The following is a 25,106-nucleotide window of genomic DNA, read 5'->3' as shown; positions in this document are numbered from 1 at the left end:
GAAGTAGATAAAATTACAGCATGTGCTCTGGGCTCAAGTAATAGAGCATCTCCAGTCCATCCCAGTCTCAAACTAATTTGCATTGCTGGCTTCTCAGACAGAAATGGATTTTTTCACTTTTTCTCTTCTGGTATACAGAGATATATCAGATCTATTTCTCCAGCATGAAAGGGACTGGAAAAACAAGGTAGGTGAAATCTACTGTTTGTTTTCTTAGTAGAACCAAGAAATTTCTTAGATAACCAGGACAATTCCTAATTCTAATGTCCTGAAGACTATATTTATAGTCCTGGGTACATAAACATATTTTTGAACTATATGTAAATCATGTAAAATACTTACCCAGATTGAGGAGAGAATTATTAGAGACTGCTTCTTTATAAGATAGACATCTTCTCCAAAGTGTACCTCCTTTTTCGTCCCAGGTTGGCTACCTGTTACAGATATAATGTATGGGGACTAGGCTAATTATTTTCTGTGAAGTTACTTTTGGAATATCACTAAAATGAATGAAATCTTATTAAAATATATGTTTTGATATCTTCATATTGGAATTTCATTTCAATAGATTTCTTAGAAATTGCTTTCCTTCTCATGAAGAAGGAAAGCAGGAAGGGAATACAATCAACTAACAGTCTTTTGTACAAAACAATTGTTTTGGACAACATTTACAATAGCTAATGTCTCTTTTCTTTAGCTTCTCATTTTGGTACTTGCTTTATTGTTTTTGAACTTCTTTTCTATGTGAAACATGATGTTTGAGCAACTCTACTCTCTGGTGCCAAGTAATATAGTCTTGTTCCTAAGGACATTTTGCTCATAAAGCACAATTGGTCAGAGGTAATAAGAATTATCTTGGTATATAGAGACTTTGGTTTCAAGAAGAACTTGGTTTAAGCTCTAACAGTTACTGAATCTGTGTGGTAGATGAAAAATGAAATAACTGAGGAAACAAAGTTTTGATTTTCTGAGCATATAGACTTATAAAGCATTGTTTGCCAATTGCCCAACAGACTGGGATGAGGCCCCTTCCTCAGCTTATGGATGTACACTGAATACAGACTTTTGTACGTTAAAAACAATTAATGAAATAAGACCAATTAATTAAAATGAAACAATATAACATTAGGTAATCTGATTTCTCAATGGATGAAAGATTAGGGACTTTCCAAGTTGGGAGGAAGAGAGGAAATAGGTGCAATTCCTTGAGTTCGGAAAAAAGAGGCATCCCATTCTCCTCAGTTATCTGTAAACAAGGAACATGGAGACAATAACTGGATGATCACTATGGAGCTAGTTTTTAGATAAGACTTGGGTTGCTTGAGATGTATAATTGGGAGAAAACTCTTTGCATCAGTTTTTGGATAGGATTGAGTTTCTGGCCAAATAACATAGGTCCTTTGTTAAGGGTCTCTAAACAGTGGGAAGGGGTGGTTCAGTTTCCCAGACACAGAGGGCTAGGTTCACACAATAAAAAAAAGTTTTCTCCCAGTTCTCACAATTAAATAAAGTTTTCTCATGAGATGGAAGTTTCACTAGATCACTGTTAAATAGAAAAGGAACTGAGGTAGCTCCAGAATTGAGTCACAAGATGGAGTGATTATGGTTCACTCAAGTCCCACAACTAACTACTTGTCTTAATTCCTCCACAACTCCCTCATCTGGCCATAGGTAAGTAATTTAACTTCAGAGTACCCTGGGCAACTAAAAGTATTAGTTACACTTGAGTTGCTAATTTGCATAGGTTGATAGAGTTTTGAAGCCAGGAGCTCCCTTCACTGATGAAATCACAGGATTGGAGTGATAGGCAGAAAGAATGTGGTTGTTCTGTCAATATATACCCTTCAATCAGTTTTAGGATTGCCATGTCCATCAGTTACTGACTTGATAGCACACTTTTGTTTTGTTTTGGTGGTTTTAAATGTCTTAGGAATAATTAATAATAATTTCACTTTTATATAGCAGTTTGCAAATTATAAAGTTATAAATACATTTTTTCAAATTTGCATCTATTTCACAATTTCCCTGTGAAATAAGTAGTTTTAGTATATTTAATCTAATTTTTCATCTGAAGCACAATTTCCCTAGCTTTAAAATTAGGTTAAAAATACTCTCAGTGCCTATGTCACAGGGCAAGAATCAAATTAAAGTGTGCATTTAAGCTTAAAATATTTTTAAAATAAAATCATTTTTAGCCTGTGTTTTTATTTGAAGTGATTTGCTCAAGGTCACATAGCTAGTAGTGGCAGAATTGAGATTTGAACCCATGCCCATTGTTTGCCCTGATACTTCTGTCCCATATTTAACTTTTCCATCAATGAGAAATATAATAGTACCATTTTTAACATTATGTAACTACATCCGCTGCATATGCTTAATGTTAGTGAAAGCAAAGATTCAGATATCAATATCTTTCAAATGAAAATTTTTACTTTTGCAGAGATGCAATGCCATACTTATAAAGAGATCAACACTACATGCAATATTAGAATAGCAGCATAAATGATATATATATATTTAGGATTTGTCAGTTTTCTGATTGAACTCATTTTTTGAATTACTTTATACAGTATTAATAATTGCTGATTGTTGTTTTTTTTTGTTGTTCAGTTGTTCAATTGTGCCTGACTCTTCATGACCCCATGGACCAACTGTGCATGGGGCTTTCTTGGCTTGGATACTGAGGTGGTTTGGCATTTCCTTCTCCAGTTTTATGTAGGTTAGGTTTTGAGTGACTTGCTGGGTAATGCAGTGTCTGAGGTTGCATTTGATCCCTGGTCTTTCTTGTCTGTTTCCAGGTCTAGTGCTATATTCACTGTACCACTAAGCTGAGATTTATAGAGAAAAGTAATATTTCCAAAGCATTTTATGGACATGGTCTCATTTGAGCCTCACAACAATCATGGGAAATAAGTGAGACAGCCATTACCATATCTATAAGTGAGGAAACTACTGCATAAGGTTGTGACTTCTGTTGTTGTTGTTGTTGTTATTTTTGGTGAGGCAATTGGGGTTAAGTGACTTGCCCAGGGTCACCCAGCTAGTAAGTGTTAAGTGTCTGAGGCAGGATTTAAACTCAGGTACTCCTGAATCCAGGGCCAATGCTTTATCCACTGCACCATCTAGCTGCCCCAATGGTTAAGTGACTTATTGAGAGTCACACAGGTAATGAGTAGGGGAGGTGAAATTGTGATTTAACTCTTAAGGACTCCAAGTCCAGCATATTTCTCTGTATAGATTCAGAATTTAGGTGGTGATTCATGCAGGGTTACTTTATTTCAATGTAAATTTGTGAGCACCATGGGCACATAAAGTTTGGGAGGTGAATGAATAAATGTCAAATACTAGTATAAGTCATAACTTATGCTTATCTTCTTTAGAGTTTCATTTTTGCTAAATAAACCTTTGAAATCATGATTGAGGCCATATTTTCAAAGTTTCAAAATTAAAAGAAAGCCTAATTGTCATTTGGTCCAATACCTTCCTTTTTCAGTTGAAGTAACTGAAGTTGAGATGCTTGGTCAAGTTCTTCCAGAGTAAGATTGTAGCAGAACAGCCGCTCAGGGAAAAGATTAAAGCATAAATAAGCACTGTTTTTTTTGTTTTGTTTTTTACAAATCTAGAGATGGAAGAAACTTCAGGGGCTCTCTAGTTCAACATTCTTGTTTTCCTGCTGAGGTAATCAGGAATTGCTCTGTTCAGTTCAGTGAGTTGCCCAAGGTCACATAGGTAGGAAGCATGACTGCTGTGGAAAGCCTTTCCTGACTCTTAAATCTTTTGCTTTTTTTACCATTTATTATTGCCTATTATAACCTTTTGGTACACAGTTGTTTCAATGTTGTCTCCCTCATTGGATTGTGAGCACCTCAAAAGAAGGGACTGTCTTTTTCCTTTCTTTGTGTCTCTGATGCTTAACTAAGAGTTTATAATAATAAGCAGTATATAATAATAAGTAGGTGCTTAATACATGTTTAGTGACCTATCAACTGATTCCAGAATCTACATTCTTTCCATTTTAACACACATGAGAAATTCTCCTGCATCCCTCTTATTCCTTATATTGACAATTCTCCTTTTCTCCTGCCTATAGTTTTTTTTTGGGGGGGGGAGGGGCAATGAGTGTTAAGTGACTTGCCTAGGGTCACACAGCTAGGAAATGTGTCTGAGGTCACATTTGAACTCAGGTCCTCCTGAATCCAGGACGCCACCTAGCTGTCTCCCTACCTATAGTTTCTTTTTTTTTTTTTTTGTTATGACAATAGGAATTTTAATTGTATTCTTTTTTTTAATGGCAATGAGGGTTAAGAAACTTGCCCAGAGTCACACAGCTAGTAAGTGTTAAGTGTCTGAGGCTGGATTTGAACTCAGGTACTCCTGAATCCAGGGCTGGTGCTTTATCCACTGGGCCACCTAGCTGCCCCCTTAATTGTATTCTAACATGCAAAAGTGCACTTTTTAAAAAAGAACATGCCTAAAGATTTCATAGGAGAAAATACTTTCTTAATCTTTCTTTTTTTTTTACATATAAGGTATTTTATTTTTTCTGTTACATGTAAAGATAATTCTCAACTTTTGTTTATACAAGCTTTACAATTTCAGATTTTTCTCCCTACCTCCCCTCCCTCCCCCCTCCCCTAGACAGCAGGTAATCTGATATAGGTTATATCTATATATCTATATACATATACATATATATATACACACACACATATATATCCATAATAACATTAATCCTATTTCTGCATTAATCCTGTTATAAGAGAAAAAATCAGGGCAGTGATGTAAAACCTCAAAATAGAAAAAAAAAACAAACAACAGCACCCAAAACAAAAGAAATAGTATGGTTCAATCAGCATCTATACTCCACAGTTCTTTTTTTTTTCTTTTTTCTTGGATTTGGAGATCCTCTTCTATTATGAGTTCCCTGGAACTCTTCTGTACCATTGCATTGGTGAGAAGAATATAGTCCATCACAGTAGGTCAACACTCAATGTTGATGATACTGTGTACAATGTTCTTCTGGTTCTGCTCATCTCACTCATCATCAGCTCACGCAAGACCCTCCAGGTTTCTCTGAACTCCTCCTGCTCATCATTTCTTACAGCACAATAGTATTCCATTGTATTCATATGCCACAACTTGTCCAGCCATTCCCCAATTGATGGGCACCCCCTCAACTTCCAATTCCTTGCTACCACATAAAGACCAGCTATAAATATTTTTGTACATGTGGGTCCCTTTCCCCCTTCCATGATTTCTTTGGGAAAAAGACCTAAAAGTGGAATTGCTGGGTCAAAGGGTATGCACAGCTTTATCGCCCTTTGGGCATAATTCCAAATTGCTCTCCAGAATGGTTGGATCAGTTCACAGCTCCACCAACAATGAATTAGTGTTCCAATTTTCCCACAGCGTCTCCAACATTTATTATCTTCTTTTTTTGTCATTTTAGCCAATCTGATAGGTGTCAGGTGGTACCTCAGAGTTGTTTTAATTTGCATCTCTCTAATCATTAGAGATTTAGAGCATTTTTTCATATGGGAATAGATAGCTTTGGTTTCTTCATCAGAAAACTGCCTGTTCATATCCTTTGACCATTTCTCAATTGGGGAATGACTTGGATTCTTATAAATTTGATTTAGTTCCCTATATATTTTAGAGATGAGGCCTTTATCAGAAGCACTGTCCTCAAAAATTGTTTCCCAGCTTTCTGCCTCCCTTCTAATTTTGGATGCATTGCTTCTGTTTGTACAGAAATATTTTAATTTAATATAATCAAAATCATCCATTTTGCATTTTATAATATACTCTATCTCTTGTTTGGTCAAAAACTGTTTTCCTTTCCAAAGATCTGATAGGTAGACTATTCCTTTCTCTCCTAATTTACCTATGGTATCACCTCTTATGTCTAAATCATGTATCCATTTTGACCTTATTTTAGTGTAAGGTATAAGATTTTGGTCTATGCCTAATTTCTGCCATACTATCTTCCAGTTTTCCCAGCAGTTTTTGTCAAATACTGAGTTCCTATCCCAGAAGCTGGAGTCTTTGGGTTTATCAAACACTACATTACTAGTGTCATTTACTACTTTGTTTCCTGAGCCTAGCCTATTCCATTGATCTACCACTCTATTTTTTAGCCAGTACCAGATAGTTTTGATGACTGCCGCTTTATAGTAAAGCTCCAGGTTTGGTATCGCTAACCCACCTTCCTGTGAATTTTTTTTTTCATTATTTCCCTGGATATTCTTGATTTTTTGTTTTTCCAGATGAATTTTGTTATTATTTTTTCTAGCTGTATAAAATAATTTTTAGGTAGTCTGATTGGTATGGCACTGAATAAGTAAATTAATTTAGGCAGTATTGTCATTTTTACTATATTAGCTCTGCCTATCCATGAGCAATTGATATCTTTCCAATTATTTAGATCTGATTTGATTTGTGTGAAGAGTGTTTGGTAGTTGTGTTCATAGAGTTCCTGGGTTTGTCTTGGCAAGTAGACTCCCAAGTATTTTATATTATCTACCGTTACTTTAAATGGAATTTCTCTTTACATCTCTTGCTGCTGGACTTTGTTGGTCATGTATAGAAATGCTGATGATTTATGTGGATTTATTTTATATCCTGCTACTTTGCTAAAGTTGTTAATTGTTTCAAGTAATTTTTGACTTGATTCTCGAGGATTCCTTAAGTATACCATCATATCATCTGCAAAGAGTGATAGTTTTGTTTCCTCCTTGCCTATTCTAATTCCTTTAATTCCTTTCTCTTCTCTGATTGCTAAAGCTAACATTTCTAGGACAATATTAAATAATAGGGGTGATAATGGACATCCCTGTTTCACCCCTGCTTTTGTTGGGAAGGCCTCTAATTTATCTCCATTGCATATAATGCTTGCTGATGGCTTTAGGTAGATACTGTTTATTATTCTAAGGAAAGCTCCACCAATTCCTAAACTCTCTAATGTTTTTATTAGGAATGGGTGTTGTACTTTGTCAAAAGCTTTCTCTGCATCTATTGAGATAATCATATGATTTTGGTTGGTTTTCTTATTGATATAGTTGATTATGTTAATAGTTTTTCTAATGTTGAACCAGCCCTGCATTCCTGGTATAAATCCCACCTGGTCATAGTGTATTATCCTGGTGATCTCTTGCTGTAATCTCCTTGCTAATATCTTATTTAAGATTTTAGCATCAATATTCATTAAGGAAATTGGTCTATAATTTTCTTTCTCTGTTTTTGCTTTGCCTGGTTTTGGTATCACCACCATATTTGTGTCATAGAATGAATTTGGTAGAATTCCTTCTTCACCTATTTTTCCAAATAATTTGTATAATATTGGAATTAATTGTTCTTTAAATGTTTGGTAAAATTCACCCGTAAACCCATCTGGCCCTGGGGATTTTTTCTTAGGGAGTTCATTAATGGCTTGTTCAATTTCTTTTTCTAATATGGGTTTATTTAAGGATTTTATTTCTTCTTCCGTTAACCTGGGCAGTTTGTATTTTTGTAAATATTCATCCATTTCATTTAGATTGTCAAATTTATTGGCATACAGTTGGGCAAAATAATTGCTAATTATTGATTTAATTTCCACTTCATTGGTGGTAACATCATCCTTTTCATTTTTGATACTGGTAATTTGGTTTTCTTCTTTCTTTTTTTAAATCAAATTAACCAATATTTTATCTATTTTATTGTTTTTTTCATAAAACCAGCTCTTAGTTTTATTAATTAATTCTATAGTTTTTTTGCTTTCAATCTTATTGATTTCTCCTTTAATTTTCAGGATCTCTAATTTAGTGTCTAATTGGGGATTTCTAATTTGTTCTTTTTCTAGCTTTTTAAGTTGCATGCCCAATTCATTAATCTCCTCTTTCTCTTTTTTATTCATGTAAGCATTTAGAGCTATAAATTGTCCCCTAAGCACTGCTTTGGCTGCATCCCATAGATTTTGGTATGTTGTCTCATTATTGTCATTCTCTTGGATAAAGTTATTGATCGTTTCCATGATTTCTTGTTTGGCCCATTCATTCTTTAGAATGAAATTATTTAGTTTCCAAATGATTTTCATTCTACTTTTCCCTGGCTCTTTCTTACATGTAATTTTTATTGCATCATGATCTGAAAAGGATGCATTTACTATTTCTGCCTTTCTACATTTGACTATGATGTTTTTGTGCCCTAATACATGGTCAATTTTTGAAAATGTGCCATGTACTGCTGAGAAAAAGGTATATTCCTTTCTATCCCCATTCAATTTTCTCCAGACATCTATCATGTCTATCTTTTCTAGTAATCTATTCACCTCTTTCACTTCTTTCTTATTTATTTTTTGGCTAGATTTATCTAATTCTGAGAGGGGGAGATTCAGATCCCCCACTAGTATAGTACTGTCTAATTCCTCTTGTAACTCATTTAAGTTCTCCTCTAAGAACTTGGATGCTATACCACTTGGCGCATACATATTTAATATTGATATTACTTCATTATCTATAGTACCTTTAAGTAAGATGTAATTTCCTTCCTTATCTCTTTTAATGAGATCTATTTTTGCCTGCACTTTGTCTGAGATAAGGATTGTGACCCCTGCCTTTTTTACTTTAGCTGAGGCATAATATATTCTGCTCCAGTCTTTTACCTTTACTCTGTGTGTATCTCTTTGCTTCAAATGTGTTTCTTGTAAACAGCATATTGTAGGGTTCTTGTTTTTAATCCACTCTGCAATCGCTTCCGTTTTATAGCAGAGTTCATCCCATTCACATTCACAGTTATTATTACTGACTGTCTATTCCCCTCCATTCTATTTACCCCCTTTGTACTTTTTCCCCCTTCTTTCACCCTATTCCTCCTCACTGAGGTTTTACTTCTTACCCCTGCCTCCCCCGATCTGCCCTCCCTTTTTATCACCCCCCTCTCTTTTCTTTACCCTTTTCTCCCTTGCTTTTTTCCTCCCTTCTATCAGTCCCCCCCTTTCCCTTCCCCTTTTGTTTCCCTAAAGAATGAGTTAAGTTTCTTTATCCCAATGAACGTATATGTTATTCCCTCTTTGAGTCAAATCTAATGAGAATAGGGTTGAAACAATGTTCCCCCCTCCTTTATTTCCCTCTATTGTAATAGGTTTTTTCCACCTCTTTATATGATATAATTCATCCCATTCTACCTCCCCTTTCCTCTCCTCCCCATAGACTCCCTTTTTAACCCCTTAATTCTTTTGTATCATCACATCAAAGACAATTTATATTTATACCCTTTATATAAAGTCCTTCTCTCTCCCCAAATACATTTACAGTTCTTAAGAGTTATGAGTATTATCTTCCTGTGTGAGATATAAACAGTTTAACCTAATAGGGTAACCTTTTTTTTTTTCCCCTTCTGTTTACCTTTTTAAACTTCTCTTGAGTCTTTTATGTTGAGATCGAATTTTCTATTCAGTTATGGTCTTTTCACCAGGAAAGATTGAAAGTCCCCAATGTCATTAAATGTCCATCTTTTCCCTTGAAAGAAAATGCACATTTTTGCTGGGTAATAGATTCTTGGCTGCAATCCAAGCTCCCTTGCCTTCCGGAATATCATATTCCAAGCCTTGTGGTCCTTTAATGTTGAAGCTGCCAGGTCCTGAGCAATCCTGACTGTGGCTCCATGATATTTAAATTGCTTCTTTCTGGCTGCTTGGAGTATTTTCTCCTTCACCTGATAATTCTGGAATTTGGCTACAATATTCCTTGGAGTTTTCCTTTTGGGGTCTCTTTCAGGAGGTGATCGGTGGATTCTTTCAATGATGATTTTATCCTCTGATTCTATGATATCAGGGCAGTTCTCCTTAATAATTTCCTGGAATATGGTGTCTAGATTCTTTTTCTGGTCATGGCTTTCAGGCAGTCCAATGATTCTCAAATTGTCTCTCCTCGATCTGTTTTCCAGATCAGTTGTCTTTCCAGTGAGGTATTTCACATTTTCTTCTATTTTTTCATTTTTTTTATTCTGCTTGACTGATTCCTGGTGTCTCATGGATTCCTTATCTTCCAACTGACCAATTTTAATTTTAAAGGCATTGTTTTCTTCAGTGAGATTATGCACCTTTTTTTCCATTTGGCCAAGTGAATTTTTTAAGGCTTTGTTTTCTTCAGTGAAATTATGTGCTTCCTTTTCCAAGCTGCTGATTCTTTTTTCATAGTTTTCTTGTTTTGTTTTCATTTCTCCCCCCATTTTTTCTTCTACCTCTTGTAATTGATTTTTTTTTTAATTTTTAGTGAGGCAATTGGGGTTAAGTGACTTGCCCAGGGTCACACAGCTAGTAAGTGTTAAGTGTCTGAGGCCGGATTTGAACTCAGGTACTCCTGACTCCAGGGCTGGTGCTCTATCTACTGTGCCACCTAGCTGCCCCTTGTAATTGATTTTTAAAATCCTTTTTGAGCTCTTCCAGGAAGGCTTTTTGTTCTTGCGACCAATTCACCTTCCCTTGTTAGGCTTCAGATGTAGGCAATTTGAGGCTATTGTCCTCATCTGAGTTTGTGTTGGCTTCTTCCCTATTGATACAGAAGCTATCAATAGAGAGGGCTCTTTTTTGCTTCTTACTCATTATTGCAGCTTATTTATTTATTCTTTAAGTTGAGGTCTGCTCTGGGGGCACCAGGGTCCCTGTTTTGGGCTTCTTGTGCAGGGGTATAGGTGCTGTGTGACCAGGTTTTTACTCTGAGGCCTTTATGGTGTGTGGAGATCCCCCGCCCTGTATTTCCTGTCTGATTGTGCTAGGCCAGCCAGGCGCTGGACCCCGGCGTCTGATCCTGCCTGACCCATTCGTGGCCCTCTCGGCCGGTGCAGGTAGGTTTTTCCACTGTCCTTCTTGGCCACCAGATTTTTGAACCAGGTTCCAGGGGCCTCAGTTGTTCGGCTGTGGCCCTCAGCTCCTGCTGACTTGCCCCGACCCCCTCGGCGCTGGGTTGCTGCCCTGCGCTGGGCCTCCCTTTTGCCTGAGTCAGACTGACCTTTTCCTGAAGTCTTCTAAATTATCTCTGGTTGGAGGACTGTGTCTCTCTGTCTCTTTGCAGGTTCTGTAGTTTCAGAATCCATCCAGAGGCTTGATTTAATGTTCGTTTTGAGGGAACAGAAGGAGAGCTCAGGCAGCTTGCTGCTTCCTCTCCGCCATCTTGGTGGCTCTGCCCCCCCCCCCACACCTATAGTTTCTTAATTTGCTAGTTTCATTTATTTCCTCTTCAGAACTTCTCTCCAGCTCCAGAAAACTCCTATCTATGTCCCTGCACTCGCTTATCTTTAAGGTCCCTAGTATTTGCCACAGGATTTGATAAAGGAAATGAATATAGAGGAATGCAAGACCAGAGAATTAACCAAAGGTCAGTTAGGAAAAAAAGAAAAGGGGAGAGAGAGAGAGACTTAAAGGAAAAAAAGAACATTGGAAGGAAATCAGGAAATTTGATGGGAGCTGAAATTATTAGTAATTTGGATCTGTTCGAAGTTGGGATCTATTCAGAGAGACCGCAGGCTTAATCAACCTCCCACCCTCATCCTAAGACAAGGCATAAGAGCTAGAACAAAAGAGAGAATAGATCAATAAGAACAGAAAGTCCTGGGATGAATTGTGTGTTAGTTAATATGATGTAAGTATGTATCAGATCGTACAAATTCTGTTTGAAGATGAATCTTGTTAAAATTTGCCATCTTGTTGTAGGCCAATGGAGCTTTTCAATCATTCTTTGGACTAGCAAACCTGGATTCTTAAACTGGTGCTTACCATCCTTTTCTGATATCGTGGAACTATCCAAAGACAGATACTGAAGTCTTTCTACCTTGTTAAAAGACATTACTAGTCAATATTGGCTTTTAACAATCATGTAATAAATTGGCAGGAAAACTTCTTTAGGCCCCTTTGTATGATGGGAATTTCTGTGGAATTGCAAGTTACAGAAGCCACCTTTCTGTTAATGCATATCAGTATACTTTTGCCAATATTAGTTGGGGATTTGGAACATATACAGTAAAGAACTACAGAACAAAAATGGATTGAATGAAATGCATTTATTAAGTACTTACTTATGTGCCAAACATTATACCTTAAGCTGGAGAGACAAATATAAAAGTGAGGAATTCCTTCTCTCAAGCATCAAACATTGTAGAAGGGAAAGGCAATACTTAGATGGGAGTAGTATAGGATTTGAAGTCCTTGTTGCCTTTAGAAATAACCCTGAGGTCTTTGGGCAAGCAGAGACTAAGCTATAGTCAGTCAGTCAGTCAGTCAGTAAACAAGGGGTACAAAGAAAGCAAGTCCCTGCTTTCAAGGAGCTTTCTATCTAATGGAGAAAACAACATGCAAACAACTATTTAAAAAGATAAGTACAAGAAAAATGGAAGATAATCAACAAAGGGAAAGTATTAGCATTAAGTGAGGTCAGGAAATGCTCCTTGTAGAAGGTGAAATTTTATATTATTTTATTCACTTATTTGTCAATTCATTTTTAAAAAATTGGGTTCCAAATACTCTCCCTTCCATCAGGCCTTCCCTCACCCAGTGAGGAAGCATGTGATATGATGTCACTTATGTATACGAAGTCTCGTAAAATATTTCCATATTTGTCATGTTGCAACAACAAAAGCAGGCAAAATAAAGATAGTGAAAAAAATTATGCTTCAATCTGCATCAGGGTTAATTAATTCTCTCTCTGGAGGTGGACAGCATTTTTCATCATGAGTCTTTTTGAACTGTCCTGGATCATTGTCTTGATTACAGTAGTTGTTACAGTATTTCTGGCAATTTATACAATGTTTTCCTGGGTTCTGCTCACTTCACTCTGTATCAGTTCATATAAATCTTCCGAGGTTTTCCTGAAATTATCCTTTGCATTATTTCTTATATTGCCATAGTATTTCATCACAATCGCGACTCATTTTCCTAATGAGTTAATGGGTACCCCCTAGATTTCCATTTCTCTGTCATCAGAAAAGGAGCTTCTATAAACATTTTTTTGTATAAGTAATTACTTTTTCCTTTTCTTTGTTCACTTTGGGATATAGAGCTAGTAGTTGTATTGCTGGGTCAAAGGATATACATAGTTTCACAGGACTTTGGGCATAGTTACATGTTGTCCTCTCTATTGGTTGCACCAGTTCACAACTGTACCAATAGTGTATTAATGTTTCTGTTTTTCCACATCCCCTCCAGTGTTTATCATTTTCCTTTTCTGTCATTTTAGCCAATTTGATAGGTGTGAGGTGATACTTCAAAGTTGTTTTAATTTGCATTTCTCTAATGAATATTGATTTCATGTGACTTGATAACATTATTTTCTTTTTTTGAAAAATACCTGCTTATATACTTTGGTTATCTATCATTTGAGGAATGGCTCTTATTTTTATCACTTTGGTTCAGTTTGAGAAATGAGGCTTTTATCAGAGAAAATTGCCATAAATTTTCCCTGAGTTTCCTCTTTTCCTTCTAAATTTGTCTGCATTAGTTTTGTATGCGCAAAATAAATTTTAATTTCATATAATAAAAGTTATCCATTTTACTTCCATGATCTTCTCTATCTCTTGGTTGATCATAAACTGTTCTATTATCCATAGATCCGACAGGTAAATTTTTCTATGTTTTCCTAATTTACTTGTGATGTCACTCTTTATGTAAATAATTTACCTATTTTGACTTTATTTTGGTGTATGGTGTAAGATGTTAGTCAATGGCTTCCTTCTTTTACATTTTTCATTGATTCCTTTGATACTCTTTACCTTTTGTCCTTTTAGATGAATTTTTTTTCTGTCTCTATAATTCTTTAGTAGTTTTCTTGTTATGGCACTGAATAAGTACATTAACTTAGAATTGTCCTTTTAACTTTCATTGGCTCAACCTAGTCATAAGCAATAAATATTTCTCCAGTTGTTTAGATCTTTATGTGTGTGTGTGTGTGTGTGTGTGTGTGTGTGTGTGTGTGAGAGAGAGAGAGAGAGAGAGAGAGAGAGAGAGAGAAAGTGTTCTGTAATTGGTTTGTAAAATGTTTGTCTTGGCACGTAGACTTCCAAGGATTTTATACTATCTGAAGTTATTTTAAATGGAATTTATCTTTCTGTCTCTTCCTGCCTGATGGGTTCTGTTGGTAAAATATAGAAATATTGATGATTTATGGAGGTTCATATTATATCCTGCAACTTTGCTAAAATTCTTAATTGTTTCAACTAATTTTTAGTTGATTCTGTAGATTTCTGTAAGTAAATCATCATATCATTTGCTAAAAGTGATAATTTTATTTCTTCATTGCCTATTCTTATTCCTTCAGTTTCCTTTTCTTATTGCTATAGCTAGCATTTCTTTTTTTAGTTAAAAAGCTTTTTTATATAATTTTTTCTTTGAATAGAATTTTATTTTCCAAAATATATGTAAAAACAAAATTTTAACATCAATTTTTTAAAAACTTCATGTTCCAATTTCTCTTCCCCTCTCCATTCCCACCCCCTACCCACAAGAACTCAAGCAATTCAAAATAAGTTATACATGAGTAGTCATGGAAAAATTCCCATATTAGGTAGTTGTGAGAGAAAACAGTCAAAAAACTCAAAACTTCAGATTAAGGAATTGTCAAAGAGGAAAAGAAAAAAAATTTAAAATGTGTTTCCATCTGTTTTCAGATACTATCAGTTCTTTCTCTGCAGATGGGCTGCAATCTTCATAAGTCCTTCAGGGTTATATCGGATCATTGCCTTGCTGAAAATAACCACGTTTCCCAGCAGATCATCCCCCACTATTGCTCTTATTTTGTATACAGTACATTTCACTCTGCTTCAGTTCATGTAGGTTTTTCCAGGTTTTTCTGATAGTGTCCTGTTCATCATAACCTGTATATAGTACCTTAAACATGACAGAGAATTTTCTTCATAAAAGCCCAGCAAAGTAGGTACCATATGTTTTGCCATTATAATCAATCATCATAACTATTTCCCTCCATCCCAGTCCCTTCCCATGACATTTATTCTATCTTCTTTTTACCTATTCCTCCTCAGAAGTGTTTTACTTCTGACTATCCTCTCCTTTGCTCTGCACTCCCTTTTTTCACCCTTCCTTCCTTATCCTCTTTCCCTCCTACTTTCCTGCAGGGTTAAATAGATTACTCCTCCCAATTGGGTATGAAATCTATTCTCTCCATGAGACCACTCCAATGAGATCAGGGTCCCTGAGCTAATTCTGTGTACTACATTTTTCTTCCTCCCTCCCTCCTCAACCCTCCCTATGAGATCAAGCAATTCAATATGTCATACTGGTGCATTAATGCAGAACATCTTCATCCTCCTTGAAAGTGTTTTGCTTTTTTTTTTTTTTTTTAGTGAGGCAATTGGGGTTAAGTGACTTGCCCAGGGTCACACAGCTAGTAAGTGTTAAGTGTCTGAGGCCAGATTTGAACTCAGGTACTCCTGACTCCAGGGCCAGTGCTCTATCCACTGTGCCATCTAGCTGCCCCTAAAGTGTTTTGCTTTTTACTGCTCTCTTCCCCAATTTGCCCTTTCCTCCTTCTCTTCTTCCCCACCCCCTTTTCTCCCTCCCCTCCCTCAGGTATAGCTAGCATTTCTAATACAATATTGAATAATAGTAGTGATAATAGACATCTTTGCTTCATCCCTGTTCTTATAGGGAAGGCTTCTAGTTTATCCCCATTACAGTTAATGGTTGCTTTTGGTGTTAGATACTGCTTATCTTTTAAAGAAAGGCTCAATTTATTCCTCTGCTTTCTAGTGTTTTACTAGGAATGACTGTTATATTTTGTCAAAAGCATTTTTGCATCTATTAATATAATCATATGTTTTTTGCTATTTTTATTATTGATATGGTCATTTATGCTTATAGTTTTCCTAATATCAAATCAGTCCTGCATTCCTAGTATAAATCCCACTTGGATATAGTATATGATCTTTGTGATATATTGCTATAATCTCCTTCCTAGTATTCTATTTATGTTCTTCATCAATATTCATTAGGAAATTGGTGTATAGTTTTCTTTGTTTTTGTTCTTCTTGGTTTAGGTATCATCACAATATTTGTGTCATAGTAAGAATTTGGTAGGACACCTTCAGCTATTTTTTTTGGTGAGGCAATTGGGGTTAGTGACTTGCCCAGGGTCACACAGCTAGTAAGTGTTAAGTGTTTCAAGCTGGAATTGAATTCAGTTCCTCCTGACTCCAGGGCTGGTACTCTATCCACTGTGCTACCTACCTGCCCCTGTCCTTCAGCTATTTTTAAAAATAGCTTAATTAGTAGTGTAACTAAGTTTTCCTTAAATCATTGGTAGAATTCACTTGTAAATCCATGTGGTCCTGGGGATTTTTTCTTAGGGAGGTTATTGATGGCTTTTCAATTTCTTTTTCCAAGATAAATTTAGATATTCTATTTCGTCTCCTGTAAATATGGGCAGTTTTGTATTTGTAAATATTCATCAATTTCAGCTAGATTATAAGTTTTATTGGCATATGATTAGGCAAAATAGCTCCTGACAATTGCTTTAATTTCCTCTTTGTTAGTAGTACATATACCCTTTTCATTTTTGATACTTGCAATTTGATTTTCTTCTTTTGTTTTCAAATCAAATTAACCAATTGTTTATTAATGTATTTGTTTCACCCCCCAAAAAACTGGAATTTTAGCTGAGACTAAAAGAAGCCAGGATTATTAGGGAGTGGTGATAAGGAGAGGGTATTCCAGGTATGGAGGGCAGAAAATGAAAATGTCCAGAGTTAGGAGATAAACTGTCCTGAATGAAGAAAAGCAAGAAGGCCAATGTCACTTGATTGCTGAGTATTTGAGGAGATATGGAAGAGATAAGGAATATGAAGGTTGGAGACATAGAAAGGGAAAAAGTTATAAAGGGCTTTAAAAGCAAAATACAGGGGGCAGCTAGGTGGTGCAGTGGATAAAGCACTGTCCCTGGATTCAGGAGGACCTGAGTTCAAATCCAGCCTCAGACACTTGACACTTACTAGCTGTGTGACCCTGGGCAAGTCACTTAACCCTCATTGTCCCGTACCCCCCCCCCCAAAAAGCAAAATACAGAATTTTATATTTCATCCTGGAAGGCAATGGGGAGTATTAGAGTTGGTTAAAGAGGGGAATGACATGAAAAGATTGCATATTAGGAAGAAAATTTTGATAGCTGAGTGGAGAATGGACTATTGAGTAAGAAGAGATTTGAGGCAGGGAGAAGAACTGAAGCAGATTTTTCTAAGAGTCTAGGTGGAAAATTGATGAGAACCTGCATCAGGGTTGTGGCACTGTCAGAGGAGAGAAGGGGGACTTTGCTCAAGATATACTACAGGATTGTAGTCCAATCCACTGACTGGATAAAAGGAGGTGAAAGTGAAAAGGCAAGGATGACACAGTTTGCCATTCTGGGCAACTAGGAGAATAGCAGCACTCTCCACATTTATAGGGAAGTTAGAAAGAGAAGACAGTTTGACAAAAAAGATAATAAGCTCAGTTCAAGCATATTAAATTTACCACATTTATAAGACATATAGTTTGTTTTTAGGCAGTCATAGATGTGAGACTAGAGATTAAGAGAAAAGTGAGGACTGGAAAAATAAATCTGAGAATGATCTACATAGGTTGCTGATGAGTTTGCTGAATGAAATAGTATAGAGATGGGAGAGAAGAGAGCCAGATCTTTGAGGGACACCCATGGTTGCCAAACATGAGCTGGATAGAAATTCAGCAAAAGAGAATTAGAAAGAGTAGTCAGGCAGGTAAGAGATGAACCAGAAGAAAGCACTGTCATGAAAACCTAGAGAGGAGTGATGGGTAGAGTCAAAGGCTGTGAAAAGCAAAGAGAAGTAAGGAAGTATAAAGATCAGTATCCATTAGATTTGACAATTAAGAGGTCATTGGTAACTTTGGAGTTGTTTCAGTTGATTCATGAGGTCAGAGGCTAGACTGCGGCATTAAGAAGGGAGAGGAAAGGTATAGACAAAAAAAGGGAGAAGAAATATCGTGCAGTAGTTAACAGGGATGGATAGATGAAGTGATGTTTTTTTGAGGATAGGGTAGATATGATTATGTTTAGGGAGAAATTAAAAACAAGTAGAGTGGGTTGCCAGACAAGGCAATTTGGTTATGTACACAGGACAGAATGGGATCACTTATACATGTTTTATATATGGTTTAGCCTTGGCCATAAGGGCCACATCTTCATGGGAAACAAGGGTGAAGGACAAGAAAGGGAAAGGAAGCATCTTCAAAGCATTGGATGAGGAGGAGGAGTGAAGGGGGAACTCACAATCAATGGTCCAAATTTTTTTTAGTGAAGTAGAAGCCATGCTTCTCAGCTGAGAGGATGAGGGCAGGGAAATCATGGGAGTCTTAGGTGGGATGAAAAGATTTGGAAGAGTCATTCTGTTGAGTGGGATAGTGAGTTAGTTAGTCAAAAGGTTTGCCTTGCCACAGTGAAGGCCTACATGAGATTTTGTAACATAAAGTTGTAAGGACCCAGTCAGCACAGTTTTGTAATGCAGAAGGAATGTGGAAGAGGAAGTATACTTGTTTTTTCCTGTCTTCTCAAAAAGACAGAACTAAGAAAGAATGAGTCCAATGTATAAAGGAGTTAATTGTGCTTTTATACAAGGAAACCACTTTCTAGGGATTAGAACTATACAATAACAAATTGGGCTGCATTCAAAGGAGAGGGGTTCTCCATTAATGGAGGTTTCTAAGTAAAGATTAGATTACCATTTGCCAGATAATGTTTTAGAAGGAATTCTTTTATATGTTTGAGTTATACTAAATGTCAACTGAGGTTTTTACCAACATTGAATTTCCAAAATAACACGTATTCATTACTGGCAGATCCTAGAGACTATTGTGATGTTATTAATCCTTGAATTACTTGAAGCAGTTAATGATGCCTACTTTCTAGGCTCTAGACTAATTCCTCTTCTCTATCTACTGGAGTTGGATGGGTGTAAAAGATAATATAGGTAAAGTTCTTTGTAAATTTTAAATCATGATGCAAATGTGATTTTTACAAACAAATACTCAGATGAATTTATAATTGGATCACTTTATGTATTCTTCCTAACTGCATGGAATTTAAATGGCTCAAATGTGACTCCTGTCCATGTCTTCTAAGTTCACCATACTCACTTCATCCATCATGCTAGAGCCCTTCTCCCCTTGTCCTGACATTATCAAGATACCAGTGAAGCACAAAGGCTATCCATCTCTTTTGCCAAGAGACCATTGTGTCCTCTTTTGGGATCATACATTTCTTTGATAAAATTCTTACTCTAGTTCTCCTTTGTAGGTTTGTGTGTGTTATGTGTTGCAAACTTCTTATACCCACAATGACCCTCTTAAATGCCCTCTTGATCCATAGAGGTGAGTTGTAATGGCATTTTCATTAGGAATGATATTCATTATTTTGAAAAATTCACATTAATAAAATGATAATTTTTATAAACAATACATTTTATATGCTAGTACTTAAAGTGCTAAGAGTGATATATAATGTGTCTATATGTGTGACTTTTGTTAGAATGAGATATATTTATTTCTAAAGATATTTCTTAATTAATTCTACCCTCCCTCCCACATGATAGTTGAATTTTGATGGCATTTTCAATTTGGATGTTTTAAATCAACAAAGTGCTTCATATTTTTAAGGAAATTCTTTGTCAATCCATTAACAAATTAGTACATTTTGATTTAATAATAGAGTTAGTCCAGATATTATGATACAGCTGTCTTAAAATACTTCAGGACTGCATTAGATGAGTTACAAGTCATACTGTACACTAAAATGCACATAATTTGATTTGTATGCAATTTTTCTCTTTTCTTGCAGTCGGGGCACTGACAACAGGCTGGCCCATCGTAGACAAACCATCCTCCGAGAGAAGGGGAGAAGGTTAGCAAACCGAGGACCAGCATATATGTTCAATGACCACTCAACAAGCCTGTCTATTGAGGAGGAACGCTTTTTAGATGCAGCAGAGTATGGCAACATTCCTGTAGTGCGAAAGATGCTAGAAGAATGCCTGTCACTGAATGTGAACTGTGTGGACTACATGGGTCAGAATGCTTTGCAGCTGGCTGTGGCCAATGAGCATCTGGAAATTACTGAACTTTTGCTTAAGAAAGAAAACTTGTCCCGAGTCGGGGATGCCTTGCTCCTAGCCATTAGCAAAGGTTATGTTCGGATTGTTGAAGCAATCTTAAATCATCCTGCTTTTGCTGAGGGCAAGAGACTAGCAACAAGCCCTAGCCAGTCAGAACTCCAGCATGACGACTTTTATGCCTATGATGAAGATGGAACACGGTTCTCTCATGACGTTACCCCCATCATTCTGGCTGCCCACTGCCAGGAGTATGAAATTGTACACACTCTTTTGAGGAAAGGAGCCCGCATTGAAAGGCCTCATGACTATTTCTGCAAATGCAGTGAATGCAACCAGAAGCAGAAACATGACTCTTTCAGTCACTCCAGATCCCGAATTAATGCCTACAGGGGTCTGGCAAGCCCTGCTTATTTGTCATTGTCTAGTGAGGATCCTGTCATGACGGCCCTAGAACTTAGCAATGAACTGGCAGTGCTGGCAAACATCGAAAAGGAGTTTAAGGTAAGTACATCATCAAGAGGCGATATATATTCTGATAGAATCAAGGTCAAAAGTGCCTAATGAGCACCTACTGTGTGCTCATGCCTATGTTAGTAGTGGAGGATTACGAACTACTTCAGGTTGTTAGTGTAGGACTCTTATGCAACACAGTCATTAGTAGCAAGTCCAGACACCCTCCCCTAGCCGTTCTCACAGCTTCTTTATGAGGAAAATGCAGGTATCAAATTGTTTGAGCCCAATCACTGGTTCACATTTTATTCTGTGATAGAATAACAAACTTCTCAGCATCATAGAATCATAGATTCAGAGTGTGCAGGAACTTTAGAGCACAACAAATCCAAACCCCTCATTTCACAAGAGAGGAAGCTGAGGCGTATGGGGAAGATATGGTTCCTGCTACAAAAGAGCTTACAGTATGACTGGGAACAAAACACATATAATACAAGATGGCTGGGAAGAAAAGACACATGTATATTTTATATATATATATATATAAGATATATGTCATATACAAGACATGTATATGTGTATGTATATGTATATATGTGTGTATATGCATATACACAATATATACTTTATACATACACATATATATACACATACACAGAGTAGATGATTAAAAATATTTGTTGGATGAATTAAAGAGCATTATCAATCAGGAGTCAACTGCTGAATAGGACAGATCAAAAATGTGATGGTAGTTCACAGAATGGAGAGGTCAGCATAATTCAGTGGAAAAAAACAAAAAAACAAAAACACTAGCCTGAGAGTCAAGAGGACTGGAATCAAATCCAAGCTCTCCCACTTTCTATTTGTATCACTGTGGGAAAATAATTTCTGAGCCTCAATTTCTTCATCTGTAAAATGGAGGATAGAATAGGTTAGATGATGTCTAAAGCTCTAAATTCTATTCTCCTCCCACTGAATGGGGATGATCAGGAGGAATTGGAAAAAGCTTAATGGAAGAGGCAAGCTTTAAGCAAAACTTAGAGGTAAGTAGAATTTGCACTAGTAAAGAGGAAGGGGAGTATATTTCAGTGAGGGAAAACTAGAAGCAAAAGTGAAAATAAAAGTGTTAGATATGGATGTCATTAAGGAGTTCTTTGTGAATGGATTAGAGGGTTTGTTTTGTGGGCTGATGGGAGATAAGACTAGATGGGTAAGGTAGGACCTGATAATGATGGGCCTTGAATCTCAGATTGAGGAATTTGCATTTGTTGTTATAAGTCCTTGTTAATATTGAGGAAGAGAGTGGCATGATGGTTAGTGGTTAAGTGGGACAGATTAAGTGGTCAAGTGCATGTGAAGATTAAGTGGACTGGAGCATAAAACTAAAATGCAATCTAAAAATCATACATCACATAATAAAATTAAGGAAGTATGGTTTTGTCAAATGTCTGCTGAAGTGACGAATATTACATTATTCATACTAGGGCTTGGGTGTAATGTAACATATACAACTAAGTAAAGAAAGGAGAGTCATGTAATCACAAGCTAGATGTCAGTTTAACTTCCATATATGGAAAAAAAACAAACAACAACAACAACAACAAAAACACCACACCAATCCGTTAGCTTCAAACTACATTATCTATCCAGACCCACTCTTCTAGTCTGATAGACTTATTGTGATTATGGAGGTCTCCCAGTAGCTGCTTCAGTTTATAAGTGCAGGATCTATATGCAATATAACCATTGATAGTAAGCCCAGACATCCAACCCCATCCCCCTTCTGACAGCTTCTTTGTGAGCAAAAAGCTTGGATGTGTAATGTGTTGGATTGATTCACTAGTTCCTATTTTATTCCATCATAGAATGACAAGCCCATTAGCATTATAGGTTCATAGATCTGGACTAAGAAGGGAATTTAGAGACCATTAAATCCAACCTCTTATTTTACAAGTAAGGCACATAGAGAATAAGTAACTTGCCCAAAGTCACATGAGTAGCTAACATAAGAAGCAGCATTTTATCCCAGGTCTTAGGACTCTGGAGTTAGTCCTTCTTTGTGAATACAAGTATTTAGTCACACCTTTCACACTGCAAAATCCAGTTTAGGCTTCATTCTTCACAATGTCTACTGGCCAATACCTCCTCTCATCCTGCACATGACTTCTACAGTGCCTACACATAAACTCAAGCAAGCAACTCCAAGAAGGTTGTATGCTAGTGTACTTCCAATTTGTAAGGAGGCCTCTGAAAGTTACCCTGAGAGCCACAGACAGGTAAATTTCATTCCCATATCTGGTCAGATATGGAAAGAGTAAGAAAACAGAATCAGCAAACATATGGTATGGGGGAGGAAGGGGACAAACAAACCCTAGAATAGGAGTTAGGAGACCAATCTTCTAAGATCTCACTGACTAGTGGAGAGATGTTGGACAAGGCATTTCACACACATCTCTTGGCCTCCATTTTCACATCTGTAAAACGTGGAGGTTAGATTAAATTCTTTCTAAGATTTCTTATTGCTTGAGTTAAGGGTCACATAGGTTGTAGGTGGGGAAATTGTTCCACACTAATCTACTTCTGTTCTTCTAGGGGACCAAAAAGGATGTGAGTAAGTATGAACCAGTGGCCTTAACACATTTAGACTTTTAAAAAAGCCTTGAAAATTTTTCATATGAAAAACTTTAAAAAAAAGAAAGAAGAACCTGAGTTACAATGGGAAGTAGTCATGAGACTATGGAATTTTTAATGACTTTTTTTTAGACAAAGGCTGAGCAAAGTATAAGTGAGAGACAACAAGCACTTCTACAAATGGAGAAAGGTGATTGCCTATGGACCAATATATGACAAATTCTAAGGAGAACAAATAATCAAGCATCCCAGTTTGTAACTAACACGAATCAACTTTAAGATAACAAAATAGTGAGATGACAGGAATAAACTCTTGGAAGATGAGCAATGTTAATGCTATTGGCAACCTTGAGCCTTTAGATGGACTTCATTTAGGGGAAAAGTAAGGAAGTACATTTAGGGTGAAAAACAGCCTAGGCTTAATTCAGAAAGTGACAGGCTCTGAGCCATAACTCAAATCCTACAGAATATTAGAGTTTAGATTAGTTTAGTATTTTATCTCAATCCATAAGTTGATGAATGAATCCACTCTATGACACTCCCTGGTTATCATGAATGTCTCTAGTAGTAACACAGAAGCAATTACCTCACAAATCAGTCTATTCTATTTCTAGATGTTTAATTGTTAGAAATGTTTTCCTTGTATTGAGCCAAAATCTGCCACTCCGAAATTCCCAGCCTAGTTCTGCTATCTGGAAATATATAGAACAAGTCCACCGAATTGTGGTACAATGGAAAGAGTGAAGGACCTAGGTTCAAATCCTGTCTCTGCCATCTACCTGTGTGACCTTTGGGAGAGGCAAGGTCATATAGTAAAAAAGCACAATTGATATAGAGTCAGAGGAACTGGTTTTTAATCTCACCTCTGCTACTTACTACCTTTGAGATCTTGAGCAAGTCATTTAACTTTCCTTTGTCTCAGTTTCCTCATCTGTAAAATAAAGCATTTGAACTAGGTGGTCTCTAAAACACCCTCCAGTTTGAAATCTTTGATCCTAAGATTCCATGATCTTGAAGAAGTCACTTCACTTCTGTAGTTCTGTGTTTTCAACTATAAAAGATAACTTCAGAGGTCTCTTCCAATTCTAAATCTATGATCCAATGAAGCTTAACCTCTCTTCCAAACGATTGCCCATAAGATAATTTGAAGGCTCCTTTTCTTTAGGTGAGACTTTTCCATTTCCTTCAACTTTCTTCATATGATGTGGATTGAAATCCTATCACCATCCCAGTCTATTTCTTCTGGACATGTTTTCATGTTCTCATACTTATAACAGTACTTGGCACATGGTAGGCATTTAATCAATGTTCATCGACTATTAGTAACTGACTTGTCCAAGTCCCTCTTTAAATGTAACACATAAAACTAAACACAGCACACCAGAAGTAGGCCGAGCCTGAGAGACTATAGTAGGATTGTTACTTCCATTGTCCTTCACTCTATATTTCTGCTATATTAAGTCAAGTCAATGAACATTGATTAAGTGCCTACTATGTGCCAGGAAACATATATAGCAATGGGGATAAAAGAAAGGCAAAAACCATTTCTGTTCTCGAGGAGCTTACTACTAATGCAGGATAAGTTAAAATAAGCTCTCTTTGACAACTGTATCATAATGCTGACTCACCATGAGCTTGTAGTCAATGAAAACTTCTAATTTCTTCAAATAGACTATCATCTAGCTATTTTTCTTTTGTCTTATATGTATGTAGCTGATTTCTTTTTTAAATCCAAGCACAGATCTTTATATTTATCTCTATTCATTTTTTTCCTGTTAGATTCAACCCATTGTTCTAGCCTGCTGGGATCTTCTGGAATTATACTTTTGTCAGCAAACATGTTAACTTCCTTTTCTTGCACAAAGAATTAAAGTCATTGTAGGCATTTCCTTGAGCACATACAAGCAATGATACTACTCTAATGA

General features: G+C 36.5%; 1 protein-coding gene across 2 annotated transcripts in view; it reads left to right on the top strand.

The window, feature by feature from the left end:
* The window catches only part of TRPC6 (transient receptor potential cation channel subfamily C member 6), a 171,427-nt gene that overhangs the window by 76,092 nt on the left and 70,229 nt on the right, over positions 1 to 25,106 (top strand). For both annotated transcript variants that reach the window (XM_043995656.1, XM_043995655.1), the window contains exon 2: positions 19,827 to 20,601. In XM_043995656.1, the coding sequence (XP_043851591.1) occupies positions 19,827 to 20,601 (775 nt within the window). The remainder of the gene's footprint in view (positions 1 to 19,826; positions 20,602 to 25,106) is intronic.

The sequence above is a fragment of the Dromiciops gliroides genome, chromosome 3, assembly GCF_019393635.1.
Source record: "Dromiciops gliroides isolate mDroGli1 chromosome 3, mDroGli1.pri, whole genome shotgun sequence".
NCBI lineage: Eukaryota > Metazoa > Chordata > Mammalia > Microbiotheria > Microbiotheriidae > Dromiciops > Dromiciops gliroides.
Note: the sequence above shows the minus strand (reverse complement) of the source record. Positions and strands in the feature narration are given on the sequence as shown.